This window comes from Pongo abelii, chromosome 2 (genome assembly GCF_028885655.2).
Source record: "Pongo abelii isolate AG06213 chromosome 2, NHGRI_mPonAbe1-v2.0_pri, whole genome shotgun sequence".
In the NCBI taxonomy this organism is placed as follows: domain Eukaryota; kingdom Metazoa; phylum Chordata; class Mammalia; order Primates; family Hominidae; genus Pongo; species Pongo abelii.
In genome coordinates, this window is record NC_085928.1 from 121,498,476 (window position 1) to 121,516,343 (window position 17,868).

At 46.1% G+C, this 17,868-nt stretch overlaps 2 protein-coding genes across 7 annotated transcripts in view; one reads left to right on the plus strand and one right to left on the minus strand.

Moving 5' to 3' along the window:
• Window positions 1-971, minus strand: part of CRTAP (cartilage associated protein) — a 30,567-nt gene extending 29,596 nt beyond the window's left edge. The window contains exon 1 of one of the 2 annotated variants that reach the window (XM_024244288.3): window positions 303-971. In XM_024244288.3, the coding sequence (XP_024100056.1) occupies window positions 303-773 (471 nt within the window). In that variant the 5' untranslated portion in view covers window positions 774-971. The remainder of the gene's footprint in view (window positions 1-302) is intronic. The other variant, XM_063722151.1, reaches the window with a different exon arrangement.
• A 16,670-nt stretch (window positions 972-17,641) lies between these two features.
• GLB1 (galactosidase beta 1) overlaps window positions 17,642-17,868 on the plus strand; it is a 139,681-nt gene continuing 139,454 nt past the window's right edge. For 3 of the 5 annotated variants that reach the window (XM_054550340.2, XM_009239237.3, XM_063721584.1), the window contains exon 1: window positions 17,642-17,867. In XM_054550340.2, coding sequence (XP_054406315.2) covers window positions 17,793-17,867 — 75 coding nt within the window. In that variant the 5' untranslated portion in view covers window positions 17,642-17,792. 5 annotated transcript variants of the gene reach the window in all.

Genomic DNA, 17,868 nt, shown 5'->3' on the forward strand with positions numbered 1-17,868 from the left:
AGGCGTCTGCCCTCAAATAACAGAGAACATTTATCAGGCACTTTGTTGGGTGCCTGGCGCTGTACTGCGTTCTGTGTACGTATTCTCTGCCTTAGAGTTACCCTTCAAGAAAGGCATTTTCATCTTTACTTGAGATGAAGAAGGAGGCAGGATTTGGAGGAGACCTTTGGCGGGGCTGGGTGGGAGAGAGCCAGGTCCAGAACCGGAGGGGCATCGCGGCCCCGGGCGCAGGGGCGGGGCCAGGGCCTGGAGGCTGGGTCAGGGGCGGGGCCGGGGCCTGGGACTGGGCGAGGCGGACTTGCCTTGAAGTAGGCGAACTGCAGGAACTTGTAGGGCTCGCGGCGCTGGAAGTCCGCCAGCACCTCGCGGCTGGGCTGGGACTGGCGGAAGGCTGGCAGGCCCTGCTTGCAGCGCTTCAGGCAGTGCGCGCGGCGCAGCAGGCCCCCGAAGAGGCGCAGCTCGGGATAGCTGGCGAGGCCGGCGGCGGGCTCGGGCTGCGGCGCGGCGCTGCAGTTGCGGTGGCAGAAGGCCTCGCTGTCGCGCAGCAGGCGGTGCAGCCGCAGGCTGATCTCCAGGTAGCCCACGCTCTCGGCCCAGTGCTCGCCGCTGTACTTGTCCAGCGCGTGCCGGTAGGCCGACTCGAGCGGCATCAGCTCGTCCCGTGGGAAGCTGCGGAAGCTGTAGCGTTCGTACTGGGCGCGCCCGGCGCGCAGCGCACAGGCCACGCACAGCAGCGCCAGTAGCGCCGCGGTCCCCCGGCGCCCCGGCTCCATCGCGCCCGGCGAAAGGAAGGAAGGAAGGAAGGGACGAAGGAAGGGAAAAGGGGAGGGAGAAGGAAAGGAAAGAGGACGGTGCGACGCGGCGGACCCAATGCTTTCGGGGCGGGGACGCCAGCCTCCGGCCCGCCCCGTCCGGCCGCCCCTCCCCACCCAGCCGGGGGATCTGGGCGCCAGCTGCCAGCGCCGAGAGGGTGCCCGGGGAAGGCGCGCTGCGCACTGGTTCACGCAGGCTGATGCGCGTGATGGGGTTCTGCCGCTCATTCACTTGGAGACCCGCCTGCAAGGCCGACGCGGCCCTAATAGATGATATACGTCGGCACTACGGTCTATATAATCTACGATCTTTATATTCGCTTGGAGGTTTGTGAAAACGAAGATTCCTGGCCTGTGCCCCCAGAGTTTCTGATTCAGAAAGTCTGGGGTGGAGGTCTGACGATTCGTGTGTTTAACCAGCACCCCGATGAGGCTAATGCTGCGGGCCCAAGGGCGGCACTTTTAATAGTTTAAAATTTAAGGCCCAACCTTAAATTTCAGTGAGAGAAAAAGACAGTGCAAAAATAAAATTAATAAGGATGTCAGCACTTTGTAAACTGTATAGTCAGGTTGAAGATGTGCACACCTTATGAATCTGCAACACCATTCGGTGGAATATGCTGGAGAAGCTTGCGCGTGTGCATCAAAAAATATGGATGGAATGTTAGTGGCAGCACTTTAAAAAAATCTTTAAGCTTTTAAATCTTGAAATAATTTACAAGAAAGCTGCAAAAACAGTACAAAAATTCCTATATACCCTTCATCAAGATTCACAAGTTGCTAACGTTATACCACATTTCTATCTTTACATTTTTTTCTGACTCATTTGAGATAGGTTGCATATATCAGGCCCACTGTCCCTTAGTCTTTTTTTTTCTTTGTTTTCTTTCTTTCTTTTTTTTTTTTTTTGAGACGGAGTCTCGCCCTGTCACGCAGGCTGGAGTGCAGTGGCGCGATCTCGGCTCACTGCAACGTCCGCCTCCCGGGTTCAAGCAATTCTCCCTGCCTCAGCCTCCCGAGTAGCTGGGATCACAGGCACGCGCCACCATACCTAGCTAATTTTTCAATTTTTACTAGAGATGAGATTTTGCGATGTTGGCCAGGCTGTTCTTGAACTCCTGACCTTAGGTGATCTACCCGCCTCTGCTTCCCAAAGTGCTGGGATTACAGGAGTGAGCCACCGTGCCCAACCCCTTAGTCTTTCAGTATGTGTGTCCTAAGAATGAAACTACCAGACAATCAAATTTAGGAAATTTAATACTGATAGAAGACTTTAATCATGTTCCATTTCCAGTTTTGTCAGCTGTTCCAATTATGTCTTTCATGGCACTTTTTTCTCTTAGGATGCAGTCCATCCATGATCACTGTTACATCTAGTCTATTTCATATCCTCTAAACTGGTTCCTCGGCTTTTCTTGTCATGTCATTGTCATTTTTGAAAAATGTAGGCCAAAACAGCAATGAGATACCAGTACAAAATCCAAAACACTGACAACGTCACATGCTGACAAGGATGTGGAGCAACAGGAACTCTCATTCATTGATAGTGGCAATGCAAAATGGTACATACACTTTAGAAGACAGTTTGGCCATTTCTTACGAAACTAGGCATACTGTACTCATACAATCCAGAAATTGCACTTCTTGGTATTTACCCAAATGGGTTAAAACTTATGCACACACCTGCGAATGGTTTGTAGCTACTTTATTCACAATTACCATAACTTGGAATCAACCAAGATGTCCTTCAGTGGGTAAGTGGATACATAAACTGTGGTATGTACACACAATGGAATTTTATTCCAAGCCAAAAAGAAATGAGCTATCAAGCCATGAAAAGACATGGAGAAGTCTTAAATGCATATTACTAGGTTGAAAGAAGCCAATCTGAAAAGGCTACATACTGTGTGATTCCAGCCTAATGACATTCTGGAAAAGGCAAAACTATGGAGACAGTAAAAGGATCAGTGGTTGCTGAGAATTATGGAAAAGGAGGAATGAATGGGTAGAGGACAGAGGATTATTGGAGCAGTGAAACTATTCTATATGATAGCATAATGGTGGATATATGCTATACATTTGTTAAAATCCATAATATGTACAACACTAAGAGTGAGCCCTAATGTAAACTGGACTTTGGGTGGTAACGATGTGTTGATGTAGGTTCATTGATTGTAACAAATGTACCATTCTAGTGCAAGACATTGACAGTGGGGGAGCTTGCGCATGTTGTAGGGTCATGGAGTATATTTGAACTCTGTAGTTTCCGCTCAGTTTCGCTATGAATCTAAAACCACTCTAAAAAATAAAGTCTTTTTTTTGTTTTTTGTTTTGTTTTGAGATGGAGTCTCGCTCTGCCGCAGAGGCTGGAGTGCAATGGCATGATCTCAGCTCACTGCAATCTCCACCTCCAGGCTTCAAGCGATTCTCCTGCCTCAGCCTCCTGAGTAGCTGAGATTACAGGCCCGTGCCACCATGCCAGGCTAATTTTTGTATTTTTAGTAGAGACTGGTTTCACCGTATTGGTCAGTCTGGTCTCGAACTCCTGACCTCATGATCTGCCCGCCTCGGCCTCCTAAAGTGCTGGGATTACAGGCATGAGCCACCGCGCCTGGCCTTTTTTTTTTTTTTTTTTTAAAGAACATAGGCCAGTTAACTTTATAAAAGTTTCCTCATTTGAGGTTTTCCTGATGTTTCCTCATAACTAAATTCAGATTAAGCTCATGACTAAATTTAGATTAAGCTCATGACTAAATTCAGATTAAGCTCTGGCTAGAATGCCACAGAAGCAATGTGCTATCTGTCTCAGGTGTAAAATCTAAATAACACAATGCCCACCCCTTGTCTGTGTTAATTTTGATCACTTTATTAAGGTGATGTCTGTTTTCCCTACTTCATTTGTTTTCTTTTGTAATTAACAAGTGTCTACAATAAGGTAACGCAACATTGTTCTTAATGGCAGAAAGCAGGAATAACCTGTCCATAAACAGAAGAGTAGATTTAAAAAAAAATGAGAGTAAATGCATATAGAAGAATATATTACAGCAGGGAAAATGAAAGAATTAGAGCTACAAATAACAGTTCAATCTGGGGGCGGGGGGGAACCATAGAGAATGATTCCATTTGCCTAAAGGTTTTTTTTTTTTTTTTTTTTTTTTTTTTTAGACAGAGTCTCGCTTTGTCACCCAGGCTGGAGTGCAGTGGCGCCATCTTGGTTCACTGCAACCTCTGCTGCCCAGGTTCAAGCGATTCTCCTGCGTCAGCTTCCCGAGTAGCTGGGATTACAGGCACCTGCCACCACACCCGGCTAATTTTTTTTTTTTTTTTAGACTGAGTCTCACTCTGCCTCCCAGGCTGGAGTACAATGGCGCAATCTCGGCTCACTGCAACCTCTGCCTCCCAGTTTCAAGCAATTCTCCTGCCTCAGCCTCCTGAGTAGCTGGGATTATGGGCGCCCGCCACCACACCTGGCTAATATTTTGTATTTTTAGTAGAAACAGGGTTTTACCATGTTGGTCAGGCTGGTCTCAAACTCCTGACCTCAAGTGATCCACCCATCTCAGCCTCCCAAAGTGCTGGGATTACATGTGTGAGCCACTGCGCCCGGCCTGCACCTGGCTAATTTTGGTAGTTTTTAGTAGAGACAGGGTTTCACCATCTTGGCTAGGCTGGTCTTGAACTCCTGACCTTGTGATCCATCCACCTCGGCCTCCCAAAGTACTGGGATTACAGGTGTGAGCCACCGCGCCCGACCCTAAAGTTTTAAAATATGGAAAAGCACACAATGTATTATTTAGGAGTACAAATAATATAGTCCTACCTTATACAGGGTAAAACTATATTGAAAAGAGAATGATAGGCTGGGCGTGGTGGCTCACACCTGTAATCCCAGCACTTTGGGAGGCCAAGATGGGTGGATCACTTGAGGTCAGGAGTTGGAGACCAGCCTAGCCAACATGGTGAAACCCTGTCTCTACTAAAAATACAAAAAATTAGCTGGGTGTGGTGGCACATGCCTGTAATCCCAGCTACTGGGAAGGCTGAGGTAGGAGAACAGCTTGAACCCAGGAGACAGAGGTTGCAGTGAGTCGAGATTGTGCCACTGCACTCCAGCCTGGGCGACACAGCAAGACTCTCTCAAAAAAAAAAGAAAGAAAGAAAGAAGGAAGGAAAGAAAGAAAGAGGGGAAGAAAGAAAGAAGGAAGGAAAGAAAGAAAGAGGGGAGGGGAGGGGAGGGGAGGGGAGGGGAGGGAAATGATAAATGGAAACTTAGGATAGTGGTTTCCAGTGAGGTAGGAGGAAGAACATGGAATGGCAGAGGGTCAGACGCAGGGGAGGGGTTGGGGAGTAAATGTGAGAATGTTTATTGCATCGTTACTTTTTATGCCATACATATATTTTGTAAATATTATTTTATATATTTATATTTCGTGGTTTTGTTTTTTTTTAAAAAATTTTTGGAAAAAGAAACGATTGCAGTAGTGATATGAAGAAAATTAAAAAGCTGAATGAGATGGGGTGGGGGAAGATTGGTTAAGGAGGTGGCATTTGGACAGACCTGAAAGAGGAGGGCGCCTGTGGAGAGAGCTGTGCTGGGAGATGGTGCACAATGTGTACCTGATCCTAGAACATCTTACCCTGGAAATCGCCAGTGACTATCATTCCCAATAGCAAAGAGATACAATTTGGAATCATCTCACACAATCACTCAATTGAACAAGATACTAAGCTCTGGCCACAGCTTCTTCCTCTGTCTTGCCCTTGCCTTACCAACTCCTGCCAAAGAGCCTTTGCCCAGGGCTGTTATTTCAGATTTGGGAGGCCGAGGTGGGTGGATCACCTGAGGTCAGGAGTTTGAGATCAGCCTGGCCAACACTGTGAAAACCCATCTCTACAAAAAATTAGCCGGGCAGGCACCTGTAATCCCAGCTACTTAGGAGGCTGAGGCAGGAGAATTGCTTGAACCCAGGAGGCAGAGGTTGCAGTGAGCCGAGATTGTGCCACTGCACTCCAGCCTGGGCGACAGAGTGAGACTCTGTCTCAAAAAAAAAAAAAAAAAAAAAAGAGGCCGGGCGAGGTGGCTCACACCTCTAATCCCATCACTTTGGGAGGCCGAGGCAGGCAGATCACAAGGTCAGGAGATCAAGACCATCCTGGCTAACACAGTGAAACCCCATCTCTATTAAAAATACAAAAAGTTAGCCGGGCATGGTGCCATGTGCCTGTAGTCCCAGCTACTTGGGAGGCTGAGGCAAGAGAATCGCTTGAACCTGGGAGGTAGAGGTTGCAGTGAGCCGAGCGCACGCCACTGCACTCCAGCCTAGGTGACAGAGTAAGATGCCGACTCGAAAAAAAAAAGTTTTAAATTCCTGCCTTCTCCACATCCATGCCCCTTGGCAATCTCCACCAAGAGGAGCTTCTCCACCAAGAAGCAGAGTCAGTTTCTCCACCCTTTGGATGGGGTTTGGATGTGTGATTTACATTGGATGTGTCAATGAGACAGCAGAAAAGGTTCCAAATGTGCACTGGGACTCGCCTCTTTCATGGTACTTGGAGCCCTTCCTTCATGTGCTTATACCTAGGCTAGCCTGCTGAAGGATGAGAGACATGTGACCCAATTGTCTTTCCATTGTTTCTGCCACTTCTCAATTGTATGCATGAGGCCATCCTGGATAATTCCACACCAGGAGATTCACCAGCTGTCTGCAGAGGCATGGGAAGTCCAGTAGAGCCAAAACCAGAAGAATCGCTCAGCTGACCTACAGAATCATGAACTAAATAAACGATTGCTGGCTGGGTGCAGTGTCTCCTGCCTGTAATCCCATCACTGTGGGAGGCCGAGGCGGGCAGATCACCTGAGGTTGGGAGTTCGAGACCAGCCTGACCAACATGGAGAAACCCCGTCTCTACTAAAAATACAAAATTAGCTGGGCATGGTGGCACATGCCTGTAATCCCAGCTACTCGGGAGGCTGAGGCAGGAGAATCGCTTGAACCCAGGAGGTGGAGGTTGTGGTGAGCTGAGATCGCGCCATTGCACTCCAGCCTGGGAAACGAGTAAAACTCATGTCTCAAAAAAAAAAAAAAAAAAAAAAAGATTGCTATTGGCCTCTGAGTTTTGGGGGTAGTTTGTTACATAGCACTAGCTAATAGATGCACTGACGAAAAGTTCAAGAAGGATAACTGTTCTTTCTTCTTATAATGCTCCTTCTCTTGTCCTTGAAGTCAGTTTGAGTCAACCTGGTGAGATTGATGGGGAGAGACTGTCGTATGTGCACTCTGGCCTCTGCTGAAACATCGTTGGGTCCTGGTTGGTCACCATTGATAAGTCATTCCCCATCCCCTTTAGCCAAGGCCCCTCAGGTCCATCAGCTCTATGCTACATCCAGACCACTCAACTTTGACAATGGAGTTTGGGGAATCTCAGGGAGCTTGTTGGATCCCAGGCTACCTCCAGATATCACAAGCCAATGCATTGCTCCCAGAGAAGATGGGTGGAAGGATACATAAAGATTACAAGAGACTGACAGAGGGCCACTGTGGAGAGAGCATAAAGCATAAAGAAAGGGAGTATGGGCCGGCAGAAGTCAGGTGGAATTGCCTTTGAGGAGCAAGGCTGTCTGTGGACAGGTGGAGGTGGAGGGAACAGTTGCTTTCCATTATAATTCAATAGAATTTTTTTTAATGGAGTCTCACTCTGTTGCCAGGCTGGGTGCAGTGGTGCAATCTCAGCTCACTGCACCCTCCACCTCCCAGGTTCAAGCAATTCCCATGCCTCAGCCTCCTGAGTAGCTGGGATTACAGGTGCACACCACCATGCCTGGCTAATTTTTGTATTTTTAGTAAAAATGGGGTTTCACCATATCGGCCAGGCTGGTCTCAAACTCCTGACTTCAGGTGATCCACCCAACTCAGCTTCCCAAAGTGTTGGGATTACAGGTGTGAGCCACCATGCCTAGCCAATTCAACAGAATTTGTAAAAGGAAATGAAACCAGATGTCTAGTGTGGCTGCCTTCTGCTTGAGTGGTTGGTTAGCCTCATTAGAGCTTTGTCTAAGGGTGTCTCCTCACCAAAGAAGGCAATGTTCCCCCAGGTGACTTAAGTGACAGATTCTCTTTTACATCGTGAATTTATTCATTCTTTCAATATACTGTTCAGCATCTACCTTTTACCAGGTCCTGCACTCGGTGCTGAAATGCAAAGATGAAACAGACATACTTCCTTGACTGTGTAGTAGAGGAAATGCAATATTTATTTATTGTTTCATTTGTTACATAAACCTATAGCGAATTGTATTCCAGATGCTATATTAAAGAAATGATATCAACTTTTGCCTCAGAGAACTCAAAATTAGGAAATGACAGATAAGTAAACCTTTAATCACCCTACTGATGGAGTTGGAATAGAGATGTGGACAGAGTACTTGGGGGGGCCCCAAAGAGGGCTGGGTAACCTAGTCTGAAGGTGAGTCTGGAATGGCTTCTCCAAGAGGCCATGCTTGAATTCCTTTAAAGGATATGAAAAGATAGAATAGAAGTTGACTGGAGACAAAAATGGAAAAGGAAGAAGATTGTTGGCAGAGGGCACAACATATGCAAAGGCTTATGGGGAAGACAGTGTTGGGCCTGGGAGCCATAAAGCAGTATGGGAGACCCCTGAAGTGATTCCCACAAGAAATGTGAGGGCCCGAATTGAAGCACAGAATATAAAGACCCATAACACAGATAGAGAAAAAAGATAAATGTCAAAAGTTAGGCCGAGCACAGTGGCTCATGCCTGTAATCCCAGCACTTTGGGAGGCCGAGGCAGGTGGATCACCTGAGGTCAGGAGTTCGAGACCAGCCTGGCCAACATGGTGAAACCCTGTCTCTACTGAAAATACAAAAATTAGCCGGGTGTGGTGGTGGGTGCCTGAAATCCCAGCTGTATGAAAGGCTGAGGCAGGAGAATTGCTTGAACCCAGGAGGCTGAGGTTGCAGTGAGCTGAGATCACTCCATTGCACTGCAGCCAGGGTGACAGAGTAAGATTCCATCTCAAAAAAATAAAATAAATAAATAAATGTCAAAAGTTAGATGTATGTAGAACGCTATGAGAATTTCTGGAAGGAAAGAACTCCTTTAGCTAGTGCAATCAGTGATTACTTCATTTTAAAAAAGGCATTAGGTCTGGGATTTGAATTAGGGATGAGCTGTAAACCCATAATCCTAAAACAAAATCTAACAGACTTCCCCAAAACCCTAGGTTGGAGAAAGCTCAGGAAGTGCATAGGTTGGAGAAAGCTCAAATAGTTCATCATGTTGAGCAACTGATTATCACATCTTGAACTCTCTAGACAACAGAGCCTGTGGCAAGAACTAAATGCTAATCCTGTATTTGGGAGGTATAGTGCACGACAGTGACAATGAGAAGAAAGGGAAATGAGGCAGGAAAGGAGAAGTGGTGCCAGGTAGTGCGTTACTGTGCAGGCTAGTGCTTCGTGCCAGCCTTAAAGACATGGAGACAGTTTATTGGCAGGTGCACCCACTATACCATGTGGAATGTCTCTGGTCAGAGAAACCACACCTTGAAATAGTTCAGCAGAGGGAGGAAAGAAGAGGAAATTTATTTATTGTCTCATCTCTGGTCTTCCATTGCACTGGGCTTCTCCATGTGGGAGTTAACTTACCTGTCCTTGTGGGTACCACCACCTAGCTAGCGTCTTTGGCAGCCACTCGGGAAGCGTGGTGCCTCATTCCAGTGAGTCCAGAAGTGTCTGGAGGAGCCAGAGACTCCAGATGGTTGGCTTTGGGTGGCAGATGTGCTGCAGCAGTAGCCATGGTAGAGAGGCAGCTGAGAGTTCAGGAGAAAGGTGACTAGAGAATCTAGGCATCATAGAGTATGTCGTATACAGTAATCATGGAGGTTCGACCAAATTACCACTGAGACTCTCTGACCCAGAAGTTGCAAACATCAATTTATTCTACCTTGGGGCCCACTGCAGTTCATGTCAAACAAAAGGCAAACCAAAGCTAGGTGTGATGGCTCACACCTGTAATCTCAGCGTTTTGGGAGGCTAAGGTGAGAGGACTGCTTGAGGCCAGGAGCTCAAGACCAGCCTGGGCAACATAGCAAGACCCTATCTCTAAAAATAAAACAAAAATTAAAAAAATTTAAAAAGTGCATATCTGTAGTCCTAGCTACTCAGGAGTATCTCTTGTGCCCAGGAGTTCAAGGCTGCAGTGAGCTATGATTGCACTTCAGCCCGGGCAACAGAGTGAGACCCTGTCCCCACCCCCCCCAAAAAAAAGAAGTGAATCAGATGGAGAGGGCTGCCAACTGGAGAGACATATTCTGCCTAAGGAATGTCCCAACTCGTATCTCTGGAGTACCGTTACTTCATGGGATCTTGGGCCTGGTGTGGCCAGACCTTCTGATCTTTGAAGAGAAACTGGAAATCCAGATTATGTAAATTCCCCCGATTAAATGTTGACAACTACTGTAATTAAATAAAATCAAACACATTGGTGGGTCAACATGGACAGTGTCAAATCAAATAGCTTTTCTGGCCACATCTAGTTTTAACCTTCAATCTAGCTAGAAAACTACTATGATCATTCACAGAAGGAAGGAGCCACAACTGCAGGCGTGGCTACAAAAACAAAGAGGGTGGGTTAGCTCCAGGGGTCCAGGTGAAGAAGAAATGACAGGCTTTGGTGGTAGATTAGACAAGAGGGGGAAAAAAGAAACAGAATAAAGAAATAGGCTGGGTGCGGTGGCTCATGCCTGTAATCCCAACACTTTGGGAGGCTGAGGTGGGTGGATCACCTGAGGTGAGGAGTTCGAGACCAGCCTGGCCAACATGGTAAAACCCCGTCTCTACTAAAAATACAAAAATTAGCCAGGCGTGGTGGTGTGCACCTGTAATCCCAGCTACTCAGGAGGCTGAGGCACGGGAATCGCTTGAACCTGGGAGGTAGAGGTTGCAGTGAGCTGAGATCACACCACTGTACCCCAGCCTGGGCAACAGAGTGAGACTCCATCTTGAAAAAGAAAAAGAAAAAAAAAAATCCTGCAAAGATGCATCTGAGATACTCTGGGGAGCAGATGCCCATGACAGATAGGAAGGTGACAGAAAGAAGACAGGAGAGAAGAATGTTTGAAGCAACATCTTTTTTTTTCTTTAGGCAGGCCTCATTTGAGGCATTTTATGTTTTCAGATATCTCAGACTCCTAGAGGGTAAGCATGGGGGCAAAGCCATCTCAAAACCTGTGACTACCATAAGGCATAGTCCTGTGCCTCATCACAGCTATCAACTTTTATTGGGAACTGTAGGGAAACTGCTGGCTGATGATTTCACAATTTTATTTTTTTATTGTTTCATAACCATACCCATCAAATTGGTTGCACGACTTAACCCCAGGACAAGTTAGGTTTCAGGACTTTTTGCATCAGAAAGCTCAAAGACATGTGAGGAGGCTAAGGAATTGCTGCACAGCAGAATTGCCCACATTTGTAGGCCAGAGACCTTGTTATTTTCAGTTTTTTAAATAACTTCTAATTTTGACTTAAGAATTATTGTATGCCGTTTACCTACTTCATCAATTGTTAACATTTTGCTTTATTTGCTCTATCACTTGGTCTCCCACCATTTTCATGTAATGTACATGTGTATTATGTGTAATATATAATTATATGTATGGAAGTATAAACATATTATTATAGTTATATGAGAATAAGGTGTAGACATTATGCTCCTTTTTTTTTGAGATGGGGTCTTGCTATGTTGCCCAGGCTAAAGTGCAGCAGCTATTCACAGGCTCAGTCCCACTACTGATCAGCATGGGAGTTTTGACCTTCTCGGTTTCCAACCTTGGCCAATTCACCCCTCCTTAGGCAAACTGGTGGTCCCCTGCTCCCGGGAGGTCACCATATTTATGCCAAACTTAGTGTGGACACCCGATCGGCATAGCGCCCTACAGCCCAGAACTCCTGGACTCAAGCAATCCTCCTGCCTCAGCCTCCCGAGTAGCTGGGAGTACAGGCGTGCAACACCACACCAGGCAACATAATGCTCCTTTACTCCTACATAATTCTGGGTGTATTTCCAAAGAACATGGCCACAATATCACTTATCGAAAATAGAAAATTTAATATTGAAACAATATTATTTTCTCATCCATAGTCTATATTCAACTTTTGTTAATTTTCCCAGTAATGCTCTTACCGATTTTTTTTCCCCCGGTCTAAGGTCCAATCTAGGACAATGTATCACATTTATTTGCCATGTCTTTCTAATGGAGAACATGTTTATTTTTCTTGCCTTTAATGTGTGTAATTTAATACTCTTTTAAAACCTATTCCAAATTATAATCACTTTAATGGCATTTAAAAAATATTAGAAATATAAAATTAGGCCAGGTGCCGTGGCTGTCGTCTGTAATCTCAACACTTTGAGAGGCTGAAGTGGGCGGATTGCTTAAGCCCAGGAGTTCAAGACCAGCCTGGACGACATGGGGCAACCCCATCTCCACAAAAAAAAAAGAGAAAAATTTGCCAGACATGGTGGCCTGTGCCTGTAGTCTCAACTACTCAGGAGGCTGAGGTGGGAGGATCACCTGAGCCCTGGAGTTCAAGGCTGCAGTGAGCCATGATCATGCCACTGCACTCCAGCCTGGGCAACAGAGTGAGACAAGAAAGAAAAGAGAGAAACAGAGAGAGAGAGAAAAGAGAAAGAAAGAGAGAGAAAGAAGAAAGGGAGAGAGAAGAGAGAGAAAGAAAAAGAAAAGAAAGAAAGAAAAGAAAGAAAGAAAGAGAAAGAAAGAAAGGAAAAGAAAGGAAGGAAAGAAGGAGGGAAGGAGGGAAGGAGGGAAGGAAGGAAGGTAGGTAGGTAGGTTACATAAAATTTTTTATTGAAATGCAGGTCAGAATTGACACTGGCAATGAAAATTTGCTGAGTAGGAAAACTCCATAAGGGAAAATAGATCAAAGAAATTGAGTTTGATTATTAACTTGTGTGTAGAGCCCTGTTAGAACAGAAAAATAAAGCTTTCCTATGTTTTGGGGCCACACGTTTTTCTCCCTCTCATTGTTCTTATGCTACTGATGAGGCCTCTGTGCTTCTCAAACTATTTTTGGTAAAGGATGAGTTCTGTTTTTTTGTTTGTTTGTTTTGTTTTGTTTTGCTTTGTTTTGTTTTTTTGAGACGGAGTCTCGCTCTGTCGCCCAGGCTGGAGTGCAGTGGCGCAATCTCGGCTCAGTGCAACCTCCGCCTCCCGGGTTCCACGCCATTCTCCTGCCTCAGCCTCCTGAGTAGCTGGGACTACAGGCACCCGCCACCACGCCCGGCTAATTTTTTGTGTTTTTAGTAGAGATGGGGTTTCACCATGTTAGCCAGGATGGTCTCCATCTCCTGACCTCATGATCGCCCCGCCTCGGTCTCCCAAAGTGCTGGGATTACAGGTGTGAGCCACCGCGCCCGGCCTTTTTTTTCTTTTTTTAAAAAATTATTAGTGTTCTTTCCTGCCTTTCAGGGATTGATCCTTTCATAAAAATTCAATAAAAATAAATTATTAGAAAAATAGGCCGGGTGCGGTGGCTCACACCTGTTATCCTAGCACTTTGGGAGGCTGAGGGGGTTGGATTGCCTGAGCTCAGGAGCTCAAGACCAGCCTGGGCAACATGGTGAAACTCCATCTCTACTAAAATACGAAAACATCAGCCTGGCATGGTGGTGTGAGCCTGTAGTCCCAGCTACTCAGGAGGCTGAGGTTTAATTGCGAGAACCCAGGAGGTGGAGGTTGCAGTGAGCCAAGATCATGCCACTGCGCTCCAGTCTGGGCGACAAAGTGAAACTCTGTCTCAAAAACAAACAAACAAAAACTACTAGAGGCCAGGCGTGGGGGCTCACGCCTGTAATCCCAGCACTTTGGGAAGCCGAGGCAGGCGGATCACCTGAGGTCGGGAGTTTGAGACCAGCCTGACCAACATGGAGAAACCCCATCTCTACTAAAAATATAAAAGTAGAGGGGCATGGCGGCACATGCCTGTAATCCCAGCTACTCAGGAGGCTGAGGCAGGAGAATCGCTTGAATCCAGGAGGCAGAGGTTGCAACGAGCCAAGATCGTGCCATTGCACTCCAGCCTGGGCAATAAAAGCGAAACTCTGTCTAAAAAAATAAAAATAAAAAATTACTAGAACAATGAAATAAAAATAGATGCATAATAATTTTGTTCATTATTAGATTCAACAGATAGACTTACTTTCTCAAATTGCTGCAAGTTTCTAAGTGCCTAGGCTAAATTTCTGTACTTATTGCACAGCACTGGTCTGAGGATCAGACGTTGAGAAGTACTAGTCTATATTAGAGCATGTACCATGTTTAGAGATGAGTGCCTGCAGGGTGACAGCCTTCTCATGGTCCCTTCATATTCTCCAGTATGCAGGGGGCTTTGCATGCAACACACTCTGTCTGTGCATTTAAATGGGAACCAAACAGTTCACTATGAGCAGAAGCATAGCCTTGTGAAAATAACTCAGGCCCTAACGTCAGGCAGTGTAACTTTAGAGACTCTACTGCTTCCCAGCTCTGTGGCTACTGGCAAGTCATTTAACTTCTCTGGGTCTCAGCTTTCTCATCTGTGAAATGTGGATAATAGCATGCAGCTCGGATTGGGAGGAATAGTGACACATACTGGTAAAGCATTCAGCACAACAATGGCTATTACTACTATTGCTATTTCAACTACAAACATAGTCAAGTACTAAAAATCTCAGAAACAAGCTACAATCTATATTCCTTTGGCAAACTTATACTGTAAAGGGCCAGAACATAAATATATTCGGTTTTGTAGGTCCTAAGATCTGTGTTGCAACTACTCCATTCCACCATTGTAGCGTGAAGGCAGCCATATGCAATATGCAGAGGATTGTAGGTGGCTGTGTTCTAAGAAAACTATTTATGTGTAATCTTGGCACTTTGGGAGCCAAAGTGGGCAGATTACTTGAGGCCAGGAGTTCAAGACCAACCCTGGCAAAAAGGCAAGATTTTGTCTTTAGAAAAAAAAATTATTCAGGCATGGTGGCACTCGCCTGTAGTCCCAGCTACTTAGTTACTCAGGAGGCCGACATGGGAGGACTGCTTCAGCCCAGGAGTTCAAGGCTGCTGTGAGCTATGATCGCACCACTGCACTCCAGCCTGGGTGACAGAGCAAGACTGTGTCTAAAAAACAAAAAAAAAACAACAAAAACCAACCCCACAAAACTTTATTTATGGACACTGACACAGAAAACTTACAACATTTTCAAATGTCATAAAATATTATTCTTTTGATTTTTTTTCATTCATTTAAAAATGTAAAAACCATTTTTAGGTGGCAGGCCATAGAAAAACTGGCAGCAAATTGTGCCGATTCTTAGTAAAAAGAATTTTAAAAAAGAAAAAGAAAAACAGACAGCAGGCCAGATTTGATCCTCTGCCCTTAGTTTGCCAACTCCTGCTCTAAACCCTTTCTACCTCAATTCAGTTAAAAACACCTATTGCATATGATAACCTTGAGTGTACCGAGTAGGAAAGAAGGTAGAAGAAGTTGAATCTGCCATGTGTTAAGGATTTTTGTTTTGTTTTGTTTTTAAACTTCATTCTGCAATAATTTCAGGCTTAGAAACAAAAAGTTGAAAAAAAGAGTAAAAAGAATTCCTTCATTGATTTTCCAAATGTTAACATTTTACCACATTTGCTTTTCTTTCTCACGTTCTTTTCATGCCTGGAATACCATTTCTCTCTCTCTCTCTCCATTTTTCTGTGAACTGTTTGAGAATCAGTTGCAAAGATGATGCCCTTTTGTTTCCTAAAAAACAAGGATGTTCTTTTATATAACCATTATCAAAATTACCATTACCGTTACCCAAATCAATACACTAATACAAAACTATTATTTAATATTTAGACCATGTACCATTATCAAAATCAGAAAGTTAACATTGATGCGGCCAGGCACAGTGGCTCATGCCTGTAATCCCAGCACTTTGGGGGCCGAGGTGGGCAAATCACTTGAGGTCAAGAGCTCCAGACCAGCCTGGCTAACATGGTGAAACCTCAGCTCTACTAAAAATACAAAAATTAGTCAGGCCTAGTGGTGGGTGCCTGTAATCCCAGCTACTCGGGAGGCTGAGGTGGGAGAATCACTTGAACCTGGGAGGCGGAGGTTGCAGTGAGCCGAGATTGTGCCACTGCACTCCAGCCTGGGTGACAGAGTGAGACTCTGTCCCCCCACTGCCCCCAAAAAGGAAATTAACATTGATGCATGGTACTAATCTAACCTACAAGTCTAATTCTGATTTCATCAACTGTCCCACTAACATCCTGTATATACCAAGCTTCTTATTGTCATCATCTCTGGTAATTTCCCCAATTATCCAGTGAATTTGATATTATTATCCCTGTTTTACCAACAAAGAAACTAAGCTCAGAGAGGTTAAGTAATTTGCCCACAGTCACACAGATAGTAAGTGGCAGAGCTGGAATTCCAACTCAAGTGTACTTCCTCCAGAGCCCTTGTTCTTTAATACTGAACTAGAATTGCAGAGCTTGGAAAGGACTTCACAGTGCAAGGACACGGAATTGGCACTCCAGGCATGAAAAGAAACCAGGCAGGGTGGCTCATGTCTGTAATTCCAGCATTTTGGGAGGTCCAGGCAGGCGGATTGCTTGATCCCAGAACTTCAAGACTTGCCTGGGAAACGTGGTGAGACCCTGTCTCTACAAAAAATACTAAAATTAGCCGGGTGTGGTGGCGCACACCTGTAGTCCCAGCCACTTGGTAGGCTGAGACGGGAGAATTGCTTGAGCCCAGGAGGCCAAAGCTGCAGTAAGCCGTGATCGCGCCACTGCACTCCAGCCTGGGTGACAGAGTGAGACCCTGTCTCAAAAAAACAAAAACAAAACAAAAAACAACCCCCAAACCAAAAAACAAAAACCTAAGAAAGAAAAGCCAGTGACTGATACTTTCTCAATCTCTCAATGAAATGTCCTTTCTGATACTTTCTCAGTCTCTCAAGGAAATGTCCAGTAGGAAAGGAGAAAGGAGTGAACAAATAGAATTTTGGCTACTTTGTTATACAACGTAAAAAGGCTTTTTGGAACACCAAGGCACAAACTAAGGTTATTAAAAAAAAACAAAAACAAAAACAAAACAAAAAAACCTTTTTTTTTTGAGACGGAATTTCGCTCTTGTTGCCCGGGCTGGAGCGCAATGGCTCGATCTCGGAACCTCCACCTCCCGGGTTCAAGCGATTCTCCTGTCTCAGCCTCCTCAGTAGCTGGGATTACAGGCGCCTGCCACCACGCCCGGCTAATTTTTGTATTTTTAGTAGAGACGGGGTTTCATCATACTGGTCAGGCTGGTCTTGAACTCTTGACCTCAGGCGATCCGCCCGCCTCGGCCTCCCAAAGTGCTGGGATAATAGGCGTGAGCAGAATTTTCATTCTAACAAGTTCCAGGTGAGTTGATACAGTGGCTCCAGGGACCGACCACATTTTGCTAACCCCTGCCTTAGAGTTTTCAAAGAGCCCGTATATGAGACGCGGATTCCATCTAGGGCGTTTAGGTTTAGTGATTAACAATTTTCCTCTTCTGCTCTCTCAAGGCAGCCAGGCAACAGGGAGACCATGATTCATGTCCAATACCCGAGGCGCGTTATCAAGCTGCTGAAAGCAGGCCCTCCGGATTGCAGTTCCAAGGGGTCCCTCCCCAGGGAAGACGCCTGCAAAACCCAGATAGTACTATCCTGGAGTCACGCGGCCGCGCGCAGCCTCCTAGCCGCCTCCACCCGCCTGGCTCGGCCACCGCGGGGCGGAGCGCGGGGCTGAGCGCCGGGCTGAGCAGGCGCGAGGGCTGGCTGCAGGGCCGACGAGGGGCGGTGCCAGGCCGCGGGTCCTTAGTCAAGTGACGCGAAGCGGCCGGCCTGGGCGCCGACTGCAGAGCCGGGAGGCTGGTGGTCATGCCGGGGTTCCTGGTTCGCATCCTTCCTCTGCTGCTGGCTCTGCTGCTTCTGGGCCCTACGCGCGGCTTGCGCG